Genomic DNA, 14,456 nt, shown 5'->3' on the forward strand with positions numbered 1-14,456 from the left:
TTCTACGACGTATACATCAAAAACAAGGTCGAATTCGTTGTCCGAGCTGCAAAACGAAACCAACCTCTCACAGTGCCAATATTAGGTATAAACGAGGCGTCAATAGAATTCACTTGCGCCTGAGATATTCGGAGGTGACAGTGGTGATATGCCGCTGCTGTCGCCGACGCCCGTAAGCGCGACAAAAAAGCGTGCAGTACCGCGTCCCCGGCTAGCTCTTGTTGGCGTTCGGGCACTCTAATCAGGACGCAGCTGTTTTTTGAAGTGCCCTAAACGTACTATTTGCTTACAGACATCACCATAACAAGATGTTTAGGGCACAGAATAGCAAAAAAAAGCGAAAGAGAACCAAAACATTGCATGAGCCGCTATCAACTGTGCAGCGCACCTCCCGTAAGCGCCGCGAAGAAGCGGCGGCAGGCGGCGCAGCGATCGCAAAGCTCGAGGCGTATAATTATGAATGGAAATCAAAAGTAATCAGTTCCGCTATCGGGCATCGCATGAACAAATCGCAACAATGCAGCCACGGCCGCAACTTTCGATGTGTCCGATCGTCTCATTCTTCAGTATTCAAGCTTGCTGTCCAACAGCAATAAATCAGCGTTGCAAAACGCCACTACGAGTCCAAATTTCACTTCAAGAATCTTTATTATAGACACATGCACTGCGTTTCACACTCAGCGGGCACCAAGTTGTTTTCAATAAACTCCGCCTGCCGAGCCGTGCAACTTTCCATTGTGTGGTGCACGTTCTAAAGCATTCTCGTGCCGGTAACGTTACTGTTCAGTACAGAAACAGATAAAATGACTCACCATGACCCAGCTACCCAGATAACCTAAACCTGAAAGAAAACCGGCGAAGCGCACAAATCACCTGAATAACTTATCTGGCACTTCGCCCAGCTATCGGGAGGGTGCTTGCAGCGAACACCGCCAGAGAACCATTTCCGCTTACAAGCTATCGTTTCCATCGCTCCACTGGCTTTTTTCTGCCATATGTATGATGTTACAATACGATAAAAAGGGCGCCACAAAGCGGAACACAAGGGCTCAGCCAATATACCAATAACAAGATGGCAGTGCCTGCTGTTGACGTTCTGGAGCTACAGCGCTCCAAAGTTGCGCTTTATCATCAACTTGTGCAAATCATTTGTCCTCTCATCTCTTATAAGTATTTTCCAATGGTCCGTTGGAATGGCTTTTGAAGGGGTTACTTTGTAAATGCACACAATATCACATGTGCAAACTCAAAACATGACTTTCTAAAAAACGACCTTTGGGACATTTTTTGCCATCTGTTCCCTGTGTTCTATCAATTAGTGATTGATCAATCAGTAAAACTGGTAAAAGCATTGTCACCTTCCTTGGAAAATCATGATGTCAAGTTGGCACTTTCTCCCCTAGAAACTCATGTGAGCGTAAAAATCCTAGCTTAAGGCTGCATTGGAGCAGTTTGGTGCAATTTTAGGAATTTTCATGCCCTTGGAGCAGAAAAATGAATCTGTATCAAAACTGCACAGTATGCACAGCTGTGTCACTGCGATGGTGATGGTGGTCCAGATGGTCTGCCAACAATTCCTACACTGGCAGTAGCAAGATTTTATCTTTTCCAAATAGGGAAAACAAATGTACAACTCTGGTTAAACACACAAAGGCTACCACTAGGCACTATCAGACAGTATTGCATACGTCCACGACAAAATTTCTAATACCAGAACTCTTTTGATACATGCTTTAAAACAAACATGGTCGATTTTTAACTTAACTAATCAAAAAGACTACAAACAAAAGACACAGGTAATGTCCATGTATTTTGTTTCCAGTATCGGTCAATTCTGCTTTTTCATTATTCTAAATTTTCTTTAGGACCACGAGCAAACTAACATGCAACAAGGTCTTATAAATTCAGGCTTCGCACCATTAGCCCACAACCTAGCTACTAAACTGCTAAAGTGTTAACCGATACACCTTCCTTTAGCATACCACAAACTCGAAGTGCCACATTTTGTGCACTTGAAGTTGCAAAGAAAAAATAGTTTTGGTGTTAATCAGCTTAGGCCCACCAGCAAAGAAAAGAAATTTCGCAAAAGTTGTTCATAACACTTATAACAGCGGAGCTGTCGTACAAGCCGGAAGTTCACTGTTGCAAAAAAAATACCATGAAAATTCCCAGCTCTTGTAAGTGCATGCCTCGCGGCTACTGCCGAGTACCCGGCTTGTGCAATGGCTTCAGCAAACAAAACAAAACCACCAGCGCTGTCATCAGTGCTACCGCACATGTAAAAAACAATGGCAGCGCTAATGCTCAAGATGAAAAGACACCCTGCTTGGGAGAGGCCCCGCAGCTGCTACATTTTTTAGAGGCCAGTATGTATGATTGGAGACAGGGCTACGAGTGTGCCAAGCCTTCCCAAGACGACTTGCAGATCTCGCGACACTGCTGCCTCGAGTAGATGAGGAAGAGATAGTGGAAGTCTACAATGCTGAAGATGACTTTGCCTCCCCCACTTACTGTGAAGAAGTTGACGACCTCTCTGATGCATATGACGACGAATACTAGCACCACAACTATGAAAATAAGAAATAATAATGAAACTTTACTATGTGCCCAGCAATGCTCAGCTACAAAAGCTTCGCCATTCATGTCTTGAGCATGAGTGCGAGCTTTCCTTTTTACGATGAGAAGTTTTCTTAACTGCCTGGCCTGCTCTGAGATACTCATACTAGAAACAGTAACGAAAAATCAGACCTGCAAATCCTGCCTTTGTTTGGGAGCCAGCACTGATGAGTGATGTCAGAGAACACTGCGTACCTGAAAAGAAAAATATTAGTAATGCATAGCACCTAGCGGTTACAGTGAATAGGCTCATACCTATTGTACTTGTGGTAATGGCTGTCTGGGAGTAATGGCTGCAGGAGACACCCTGGCTGCAGGCTGCATCCAGAGGCAGTGCCACAACACAGCTTCTTGGCATTGATAATGTTGCATGTGGCATGCTTGCTGTTGTTCTTGCAGTGTCTCCTGGAAGTAAAAAACAGAACCACAAAAGAAAATTCCCACAACCCAGCTACATTGCAAGAGAACCAGCAACAGCCCAATCAGTAGTTTCTCATTCTAAAGAAAACGACACCTACACAATTGAGCCCACTAGATAGGTCTTTTCAAACAGACAAATAGCAAACAGATCAGCTTGCCTGCTATGCCAAATTTGCCGACTAATTATTCATTTTTCTTATCGTTCAGCCAAACTGTTGTTTACAGAGTAATATTGCCGAAGGAGCGCCAATTAGATGTGCTACTTAGCGGCTGAGAGCTGTTTCTCCATTAATACAGTCCCTTATATTTGTACTTTTTACACACTTGACAACTCATAATGAATGACACAATCGAAGCCAGTTAAGTAGAGTAGTTCATATGACTTATTACTTGCAAGGTATGATTGGAAAAGCAAATACCTTCCCATTTTTTGTGAGGAGGAACATTTACACACTACAACGAGTTTCTGAATTGTGGCAAAGGGATACTAGTGCACTTGATATCTGAATTACATTACTCATTGTGTTTATGTGAGAGCACTATAACTTCATAGGTCGAAAACCCAGTATCCCTGTCCCAGGCACCACATTACATGGCCAACTCAAAACACCCAAAATGGTTGACATCGCAACAAAAAAAACAGCGTTGAACAAGATGTTAGGCATATTTGGGCGTAAGTGGAAGTTTGACACGGACCTACCAACCTGCGGGACTGGCACATCCCGCAAGTTGGCTGCGTGGTGCCATTAATCGTATGCCGGGCAGAGCTTGTGCCGGTGGCAGGTATGCAAAAAATTTGAAAAGTGGCAAATTGGTAGAATTCGAAATTACACACTGGTTTTCTGTCCTTTTAGGACACATTTATTTTGTTTCTCCTCAGGATGTAGGCCTTCTTTACTTTTTGAGGGCCTGGCACTTTTCTTTGCCTCCTTTTTAGTTAGAGGACACAGTGCAGCTGGCAGCATTAGTACCGAAGCGAGTTGCGGGCATGCCTGGCGACCGTGTCTGCTGAAGGCCGTGTCAGTAAAACTAATTTCACAACGCATGCAAAATGCCAGCTGAAATCACGTATCCTTTCTTTTGTATCCACCCTTGTATTTTCTCTTTTTCACACTCAAGTGGCTGCCACCCCATGTACCAAATTCGTACAAGCCCTCAAATCTGCCTGCAGTAATCGTCATTTCCGTTTCCAGTATGCGACAGTGATATATTTCAGAGGACGCTTGACGACCAGGAAACAAAACTGCAAAATGAGCCTAACAACGATATGGCGTTGAAATTTTTTACGTAATTTTGAATTCCTACAGCAGTTGCTGCGGCCACAACAATGGCCGATAGTAATATTGCAGGAGTACGGGCTTGCTATGTGGTTGAATACTGGCATTTATGGCTCTCAAAACAGCCGCTGCCTGAAACCGTAGAATTAATCCTCACAATGACCCCAAATTCACGTCCATTAAATCTCCCCCCTTGGTGTGGCCTGTATAACAGCTACAACAGCTTTGCCATTGAAGTCTTGAGCATGAGTGCGAGCTTTCCTTGACTTTTTATGATAAGAAGTTTTCTTAACTGCGTGGCCTGCTCTGTGAGATACTCATAATAGAAACAATAACGAAAAGTCAGACCTCCAAATCCTGCCTCTGTTTGGGAGCCAGCACTGATGAGTGATGTCAGAGAACACTGCGTACCTGAAAAGAAAAATATTAGTAATGCATACCACCTAGCGGTTACAGCGAATGGGCTCATACCTATTGTACTTGTGGTAATGGCTGTCTGGGTGTAATGGCAGCAGGAGACACCCTGGCTGCAGGCTGCATCCAGAGACAGTGCCACAACACAGCTTCTTGGCATCGATAATGTTGCATGTGGCATGCTTGCTGTTGTTCTTGCAGGCCTCTCCGCCTGTGAGAGCGATAGTTCCCTTTCACTCCACCACGTCACCTGTGGCACTCACATTTTGGTGATGTGGCAGTGGGTTGGAAATAAAAGCAGCAATGGCGTTCGTGCACATAGAGATCTCTGTTTTCATGAATGGGAGCTTGGCGCAAAAAAAAGACGAGGACGGTGGCAAACGTGCCAGGCGCTACTAACTGTCACGTTTGCCACCGTCCTCGTCTTTTTTTGCGCAAAGCTCCAATCAAGTATGTACCAACAAGCCCAACAACACATTCTGTCTCTGTTTTCATACACAGCTGTCTTGTTTTTAAAAAACAGTTGAGCTGTTAGTTACACTTCGTGTGGGGTATACATGTGTTCTGTGAGTCTTGCGCAAATTAGTGTGAAGCCAGTATTTCGTTGGCCCCTTGAACTGCCCTTGTCACACACTTTTCATTTTTATTAAAGTACATACTGCAAACCAGAGGCCCAAGAAGGAGGGGCATAAAGGTGTGAACATCAGATACCAACAGTTCAGGATACTACATGCGGCTGCAATTAGAAACAAAAAAGCTAAAATAAGCTAAACATTTGCTTCTGTTCATTCAAAAGTGTCAAGACATGTTTAGCTGTACTGTTCCAGCCGATAATATGTGCAAAAAAGAAAATATAAACAGGTTGGTAGAAGAGGTTTAAAAATTTATACGGTAATGGCGAATAGTATTTTGAGTTATGCCACGGTTTTCGCAAGTTTCTAGCATAATACTAATAAACTTAAAGGATTAAGACTGTTTTTTCCCTAATGTATGAATCTCACCAGTTGGAATAAGCTGAGACACGGAATATGTGCGACTATAATTTGAATTATCAAGAGCAAAGAAATGTCAGGTGTAAAAACTTTCTCCTTGACTAATGCTTGAGTCCCATAAGCTTACGCGATGTCCTAAACAGAATTTGTGCAATTATATTTAAAATAAATAAAGTCAACAACCATTCCTAAAACATTCTCAAGCAATTCAATATTGTTTCTTCAAGAGAGGATTGGAACTGAGCAGGCATCATGAGTTTTATACAAAATTAAAATAAGATACAACAGTAATCTTTCGCTGGAGCATAAGTGAGTTGATGCCTCCCTGAACACAGTTCATGACCGTGAGCGACAGAAAAAAATCCCGCCATATCCATGGAATGAATGATGATAAGTGGGGCGAAGCTCGAGAGGGGGAGATCATCGGTAACCGTAACTCTCCCGTGAAAGTTCGCCCATTACATCATTAAGAAAGACGTAAGACTGTGTGCGTACATTGTACAAATCAACTTTTATTTTGTCCTTTTATTTTGCTCTTGTTCGTTTATTGTTATTGTAGGGTTCGTGAGGCTGCAAGCAAGCGCTCGTATCGGCAGGCAAACCCCGATGCACTGAGAGCTCGCGAGGCGGCTGCAAAACGCATCAAGCGAGCTCAGCCCGAAGCTGCCGAGGCGCGGTTTAAGCGCGACTTTCTAGACGAGATGCTTCGGCCTCTTTTTCGCGCACGGCAGGATCCTGTCGGCGAGCGCGCGCTGCCGCCACCCTGCGCGCCCTCCGCTCCGAGTGACGTCATCATGACGTCACTCACACCAGCGCCACCTGCGAGTGAGTCATCGAACTAGGTGGTCACGTAGCGCCACCTGCGAGTGAGTCATCGAACTAGGTGGTCACGTAGCGCCACCTGCGAGTGAGTCAGCGAACTAGGCGGTCACGTACCACGAGACACAAGGGATGGACAGACCCACAGCTTCAGGAGCTTCGCCCCTAAAAGAAATATTGGTTATATGTGACTTCCAGCTCAAGCTGCTAGTTTATGCAATACCCAAATAAGTATATTTCTTAGCTTCCGTGACAGATTATGTGAAAAAGGATAAAAATTGGAGTAGATTTTTTATTGAGGATATAAAGGGAGATGGGATCATCCAGTTTAAAGAAGGTGGCCCATTTTTGACTTCCGGAGAGGAGATTACTAAAAATAGTGAAACTGCGTGTAAATAGCCTTTGCAAAGATGGGCTCGCTTGCAATAAAACAATTCATCACAAAAAATTTAAAGATGGGACCAAGGGTGCTACGCCGAGAACCATTAAATATAGCAAGAAGCGTGTCAGCTGTTTGCTCCATCAGAGAAATAGGCAGAAACCTAAGCTACTAAAAAAGGAAGGAGGGGAGGGGGTGAGGCATGTTGTGAATTTATTTTTTATAATTTGGCCAGGCAGTGGGTTCGAACAGGTCGTGTGAGTAATTAAAAAAACTTCCGTCCCATTGCATGGATCCCTCATGTGCTAGGTATATGGGCAACATTCAAACTTCGTGTATGAGCATCCGTTTTTACACTCCATGAACAGTGTTTGTAGACTGGGCTAATTGCAAATAGAAATTGGTAGTGTTGAAGTCCGCATAATTCCCAGTAGACAACTGTACTGGAGATATGCAGCAAAGGACACTGAAATGCACCAGTTGGATTCTGTCCCTGTTACAGTTACTCACTAAGTAAAACTATTGGCCTGGCTGACAGCCTTTGTAGAATCGTCCAGAAAAGGTGATCTGGTGGAACCCAAAGAACCATGTAAAAACCCGGCATCAGCTATTACAATATGCATAAAACAGCGCAGCCCCGATCGGTGAAACTAATCCTGTTATTGCCAGTTGCTTACAATTGCTGGCTGTTGCAGCAGCACAGGCTTGTAATCACAAAATGAGAACGTAAAACACACTATAGAATGTGTTTAGAAAATGTGGACAGGTACACTTAATTATGTTACTGCTCCACAACAACTTAGCTGCAAATATTTCTGTACTAGACATTGTATCCTGCGAGAATTTAAAATACAAGTGCTCATTCAGTTGACAAAACACGCACTAATAGTTGCTGCAAGAATGCAGACAGCGCATGCACAACATATCAGAATGCGATGCACTGAGCGAGAGCTCGTTTCTGCGTAATCATGGGGCGCTCCTACATGGGCACATACCATATTACTGATGTGTGGTTCTGCTTCAAAGTAAATAAATTTGGTTGATCCCTCCTTCATAGGAGTCGGTAAAACACGAAAGTAATATGCCTTCACAGGATCAGTTGAATGTTTATTATGCATCGCTATGAACTTGCACATCACTATTTATATATCGTCGGTATGACACCGTCAGACTTATCAGTTTCGTTGTGACGACCTCAGCTGGCGCCAACTGTTGGGGCTCATTAGTATAGTGATGCACTACTTCACTTCACCTCTCCTTAACGGCAGCACCAGCGAAATAGAGGTTATAGTGAAGATATATGGCGCGTTCGTATGGCTCTCTGCGCTTCCGCTAATAGCGCGGTCGGTAAAGCGCCTGGCGCCTCCCGTTGCGGCGACAGAGCACCCGCCTCGAATCCTGGCACAACCACATTTTTCTGCTGATGTCATTTCTGTGACGGATGTGACGTCACTCCGATCTTGGTGGATTTCAGCATAAAAGACCTTTATGTTAAAATAATCTTGCTGCTGGCATTTTTAAAAGTGGGAAAGATAGATTTTGTGCCGTTGCCCCTTTACAACCCGAAGCAAGTCAAGCTTCAGCATCCCTGGGCACGCAGTGGTTTATGGGTAGCGTTTCGACATGCTTGCGTCAACACAAATGTTGCAGCTGCTGGCTGATTACGTCTAGCGAGATCACCGTTTACACCATGGGTATGCTCCCACATGATGAGCTTCGTACAGACCGTTTATAACGAGCAGTTGGGTCTAACCTTCAACAGGTGGTGCTAGCGCAGCACTTGCCATGACTGGCCTTTAGCACGGGCAGGTTTCCGTTTCTGTCATAGGCTGCCATGGTGCTCAGCGAAGTGCGGTGAGAAAATGCGGAAGTCACGGGGGGAAAACTTGCACCAAACAAATGTACCATCTGCAATCGGGGGCCTCAAGCTGTCGGACGAATCACCATGCAAGTCTCACTGGCCGCAACTTCACAAAGACTGTCCTTGTTAGTGGCTTTTTGCAATGGACCTCTTTCTGCACAGTGAATGCGACACAGAGACCAGACTGCGCTGGATTGCCATTCTTCAGCAAGAAGTTTGTTCCAAGAACATCGGCAAGGGTGACTTCTTCCGACCGTCACGGAAGGCTGCCGGCAAATGTAGTGTAGTGCACACCAATCTGCCTTGGCACTCTTGTTCTAAAGCATGCCTCCTGTTGTGTTTACACGTTACCATTTTGTTCACACAGACTTCACGACTTCTTCAACCAACACCTCACCTCTCACACTAATCTACTTTCACAATCGATTTCGTGCATACACCGAAATCAAGCACTTTCACACATCTCAAATTTAAAACCACTCTTTAGCCACATTTCGCAACTACTGCATGTATGGCTACACTTCATGTATTTACACCAACCTACTCCTACAATCTACTCGAACACATCAAATATCTAATAGTCGACACCACTATGTCTCAATCCGGACTTCGTCACTCACTAATTCAGCTTTATTATATAGATTTACTCCAACCTTGCCTTTTCACAAAAGCACAATATTTATGCTGTGCCACAATACACAACTTATTCGTAACCGTTATGGGTCCTACTTCTGTCCGAGTCAACTTCATGTTACATCAGGTTTGTTGATTTTGGCCTTCATCTTTACCTTTTTCTCCTTCAAACACTCAGAACTCTTGGCTACACTGTTGGCTCGGCTTTGACGCTCACCAATATTCATTCGTCTCCCCGACCTATGACACGAGCTGTCATAGGCCTTGCCTATTGCATGCTTTCTCTGGATTTTGCTGGACTCGCACGCTCTTTGTTTTTGTCTTATTTGCATGACTGCGCTGGCGCTCTCCCATGTAGTTGGTTGGGGGGCTTGGCTGGGGGGCTGATTAGGGAGCCATCCATTCGTCTTACAGGCCTTAGCTCGTCATCTGTGTGCCATCTTCGTAGCATGCCCTAACTCTATGAACTTTCCAGCTACCCTATCTCTTTTGGCACACCTTCGCTTACGCGCTCTAACCTTCCTAGGCATCAGTCTCCTTTCCCTCATTCGCTTTGTAGGATTTTGCAAACATGACTGTTTTTTCTCGCGCCATTGAGTTTCAGCTACCAGCCCGTCTCCTGGATCCCTTTCATTCTGCACTCGTTCTCGCTTTCCATCGACGTCACAGAGCTTGGACATGGGGCGCTGCCCTGGCAGGTCTGAAATACTGGTACTTGGCTGCACCCTAGGGACCGAATTGACAATCTCAGACTATGAGCTGCCCGCTTCACTGTGCAACCGCTTCGCACAGGGCTTTTCGAGGATGAGGGTACTCTTTCACTAGCCATAGGCATTTCCAAAAAACTACAACCTTCTTTCCGGCCACCATTCGTACCACTACCCGGGGCGGCAAGGACCTCGGACTGAACTAGTGATTTTTGAGAAATCTTTAAATCAAATGAGTCAACTGCACCAGGGGCATATAACCCGCCTTTGCCTGTCGCAATCTCGGCATGTTCATCTCCTATCAGAAGGCATGCAATGGCGCAGAACTTGAGATATTTACCACCTCGCACTTGGAATGCATCTCCCATTCGGCGGTCTTTTGCGAGAACCTTCGTTCTTTTATTTTCTCATCGATCTCCTCGCTGTGTGTCATGAGTCAGGGCACCCCCCAAGAGGGGATGCATGAAAATCCCAAAAAATGAGGAAAAAGAACAAAGGAACGGCCATTTGAAGTGTGCGCCAGGAGCGCGCCAATCCGAGAACGCCAGCGCCTAAAACCCAAGGAATTATGGGCAAAGGCGGCAGCGCACTGGTCAGCCAATTAGAGAATGCCGCGCAGGATACCAGTGACGTGGCGATCATGTAAGGACAGGGAAGAAGCAAGAAGCCAATGGTAGTGCGCTACGAGAGAACCCAGAGGGTATAAAATTGGGGGGCACAAAGAGAAGGGAGAGGCAAGACACCGGGAGGCAGACAACCAGGAGGCGGCCGGAGCACGTGCGCTTCAACGAACGAGCCAGGGGGACGCGGCCAGACCATCGACCATGCCATCCAAGCCTGGGCGGGAGCGGGCCGACTTCGCATCGGCACCGTCATCCTAGGTGCACCACGAACCTGCGTCTTCGTGGCCCCAGCGGCATCGGTCAGGCACCAGTGGCCTGCGTCCACGCTCCGTCGACGTCTCGACGGCCCCGAAAGGCGACGTTCGTGCCAAGCCTACCTGAGACCTCCAGCGGCAGCGGCTACCAGGGGGTAGCCACCGAAAAAACACGCCGCCGAAGGGATGACCGTGCACGTAGAACGCCGGCATCAAGGACCTCCAGCGAGAGAGGCTACCCGGGGGTAGCCACAGAGGAAAGAAGTGAGGACGCGCGGAGCCCACACCGTCCAGCGAGTGACCGTGCACATCGAACGCCGGCACCGACGAAGCAAGAAGAGGACGGCTACCACCGAGCCACAGCCACGCAAGGGTGCGACACGTCAGCGCCGACGATCGGGGTAGGCCAGTCCAATAGGGACGCAGTCATAGGACACAACTAGGCTGTTGTGGTTTAGAGAGATCACCCATAGGGTGATAGAATAAGTGGATTTGGACGAATTGTGTAGAACTTTGCTGCAGAGACTTTTGGGTTAGAGTTGAGTTGTATGCTGGGATTGTTAGTTAGAGATGTGTGTTTATCGTTTGAGTGTAGTTTAATTATTGAGTGCTTTGCATGAGGGTTTTTTTGGTGTGTGCATTAAATGTATGTTGTTAAACACGTCAACGGCTTCCCTGTGTCCATTGCTCCGAGCTGGTATAGACCACCCCACCATCCGTTCACGTGACAAATAATTGGCGAGCCTGCCAGGATTGATTTATCCTTATACAGGATATTTCCATCGGGCCCTGTCACGTGTCTTACCAGCTGCGAGAATGGATTTGGGAAGGTTGTTGACGTTGGTCCAAACGCGAGGTTTGAACAAGAAGCAGTTTTTCGAATTGTTAGATGAAGAGAGCCGCAAAGCGCATGAGAGATTGGATGCAAAGATAGAAGAATCTCGCAAAGCAAGGAAAAGGCTTGAGGCCGAGAAAAGGAGGTTGGAGGTTGAGGATAGAGAGAAGAAAATTGAAATGGTAGAGTTGTAACAAGATCATGCAGAATTAACACGGCGCATCGCGGAAAAGGAACGCGAAAAGAACGGTGAACACACCACACGCGAGACCTGAGGCACGCGGGTCGCTGACCTCTACGACGCACGTGAGGAAGAAAGCACGCAGATCGGCGGCAGCGAAGGACCACGTGCGTTTGATAGAACGCAGGTCGCGGATCACGATGAGGCCGCGAGGAAAAATAAACACCAAGAAAACAATTGTTTGTTCAGACAACCTGCTGAGGAGAAAGTTGCGTCCGCAGCGGGAGACAGTGAACTGACCGGGCGTGGCTCATCCGCAGGCCAGGCGCTTGGAGGTGAGCGCACCGAGAACGCGCCGGACGAGAACATCTTTCGGCCTCCTTGTAGCGCAAGGGACTTAGCTGATTGTATGGCCTCCGAAATATTAACAAGTGTAAATGGGGTGTCTGCTATACGAAGTGCAGGGAGTAGCATCAGATTAGAAGGCCTTAGTGGTGGTTCTTCCAAAATGCCTGCGTGTAAGGAGAGTATCTTTGTCGCTCAAAAGGGCAGAGAAAGTATAGAAGCTATTCAGGCGGACCGTTTGGCATTGGAGGTTATTACTAAGGGCGAAAGTGCACAGCCACGTAACGAGCTTAATGACAACCTAGAACATCGCCCTCAGCCAAAGTTCTGTGACGTTGATGACGAGCTAGATCTAGAGAAGTGTGACAGGGAGGCAGTGCAGGGGCGAGTGATCCCAGAAAAAAGGACGTTGGGAGCTTCGGATAAGCAAAAGCAGGGACACGGCTGTAAGGAAAAGCCTGCCAATAATCAAAAGAGAAATCTGTGCAGAAAATCAGAGTCGTCCAGAAGTAGACCGGATGTAAAATACAACAGGAATACCAAATGAAAGGCGATCTGACTCTAAACGTTGCCCAGACAAGGCACGGAGAAGGGCGAATGAACAGACGAGGCGCCAAGATGAGACAGTGTGAGAAAAACGCCCACAGTGACCACGAGAAGGGTATCTCACAACAAAGAGGTGACGCGCTCAGTGACTTGCGAGATAGAAGGCGTCAAAGAAACGCGCTCTGTGGCATGATAGGAGTTGAACTCGCGAGGCTGGGGTGCCCAAGGCAACCATTACCCAGGCTACGTGTGACCGGCACGCGAGCGGTGTGACCAAAGTCGGTTGTCATAACCGATGTGATTGTGTAGTGAAAGGTGCTGAGTGGTTAAGGCGGAAGAAGGTGAAGATGAAGCCATAGGTCAACGAACCTGATGGAAATCATGGTGTCGACTTGGACAGAAATAGGACCCATAACAGTGAAGAAAAAAGTTTTGTATTGTGGTGCACCATTAGTGAAATGAGTGAATTAGTGATGAAGTTGGGATTGAGACATAGTGGTGCCGAATATTAGATCATTGATGCGTTTGATTTGATGATGTGTTCGAGTAGGTTGTATGAGTATGGTGGTGTAAGTGTAGGAAGCGTACATGGAAGCGGTGTAGCTGAGAAGTGCATAGTGAGTGAAAGGGTTTTCAAATTTGAGTTTTTGTGATGTTGATTTTGGTGATGTTAGAGCAAATTGTATGAGTAGTTTGGAGTATGTGCATGAAGTGTAGATATGAAAGAAGTAGTTGCAAAGTGCGGTTGAGGAGTAGAAGGAGGAAAAACGTTAGTTTGTGCCGCTTGATAGAGTGTTGTCCAACAAGAGTTCACTGAAGTGTTTGATTGCAGTGATGTGCTAGAGGAGTTCGTTTGAGTAGTTGGTGTTTAAGTGCCGCGAAGAGCCACAGCGATGTGTCTGTTACTTTCCATCTTCTGTTGCTGTAATTTCATAAATCAGTTCCTGTATTTTGTTTCATACATTCATGTTTAATAGAAGCTTTGTGTTTTCGCCTATATCTGCGAATATGTTTTTATGTCTGCTTGCTTCACCCAACTGCTGTGACCATTGTTCCACATACTTTTGCCATTGATCCACCATTAGTTTCTTAATCGTCTAATTTTGGTTGGAATTGATGTATTGGTGATAGAACGGGAACGTTGTGTGAACCAGGTGTGTGTGTTTTGTACGAGTGTGAACTTAAAAGTGTGAGGTGGGAAGTGATCAGTGGTGGTGAACAGTGGACTCATGAGAAGTGAGCAAGAATTGTGGAATAAGAGGACCTCGGAGGACAACATGAAGCAGTTTTTTGAGAAAAAACTCTTAAAGCGGGGGGTAATTGTCACGTGTCAGGGCACCCCCCAAGAGGGGATGATGAAAACCCCCAAAAATGAGGAAAAAGAACAAAGGAACGGCCATTTGAAGTGTGTGCCAAGCGCGCCAATCCGAGAACGCCAGCGCCTAAAACCCAAGGAATCATGGGCAAAGGCAGCAGCGCACTGGTTGGCCAATTAGAGAACGCCGCGCAGGATACCAGTGACGTGGCGATCATGTAAGGACAGGGAAGAAGCAA

The 14,456-nt window shown here is 46.3% G+C and overlaps 1 protein-coding gene across 8 annotated transcripts in view; it reads right to left on the reverse strand.

The window, feature by feature from the left end:
- LOC144158475 (uncharacterized) overlaps positions 1-14,456 on the reverse strand; it is a 101,078-nt gene that overhangs the window by 18,316 nt on the left and 68,306 nt on the right. For 5 of the 8 annotated variants that reach the window (XM_077689358.1, XM_077689359.1, XM_077689365.1 and 2 more), the window contains 4 exons: positions 4,785-4,938; positions 4,662-4,724; positions 2,872-3,021; positions 2,749-2,811 (listed from right to left, as the gene is read on the reverse strand). In XM_077689358.1, coding sequence (XP_077545484.1) covers positions 2,749-2,811; positions 2,872-3,021; positions 4,662-4,724; positions 4,785-4,938 — 430 coding nt within the window. The remainder of the gene's footprint in view (positions 1-2,748; positions 2,812-2,871; positions 3,022-4,661; positions 4,725-4,784; positions 4,939-14,456) is intronic. The other 3 variants (XM_077689362.1, XM_077689361.1, XM_077689366.1) reach the window with 3 other exon arrangements.

The sequence above is a fragment of the Haemaphysalis longicornis genome, unplaced genomic scaffold (genome assembly GCF_048455015.1).
Source record: "Haemaphysalis longicornis isolate Haplotype H1 unplaced genomic scaffold, Haemaphysalis longicornis Haplotype H1 scaffold_10, whole genome shotgun sequence".
Classification (NCBI taxonomy): domain Eukaryota; kingdom Metazoa; phylum Arthropoda; class Arachnida; order Ixodida; family Ixodidae; genus Haemaphysalis; species Haemaphysalis longicornis.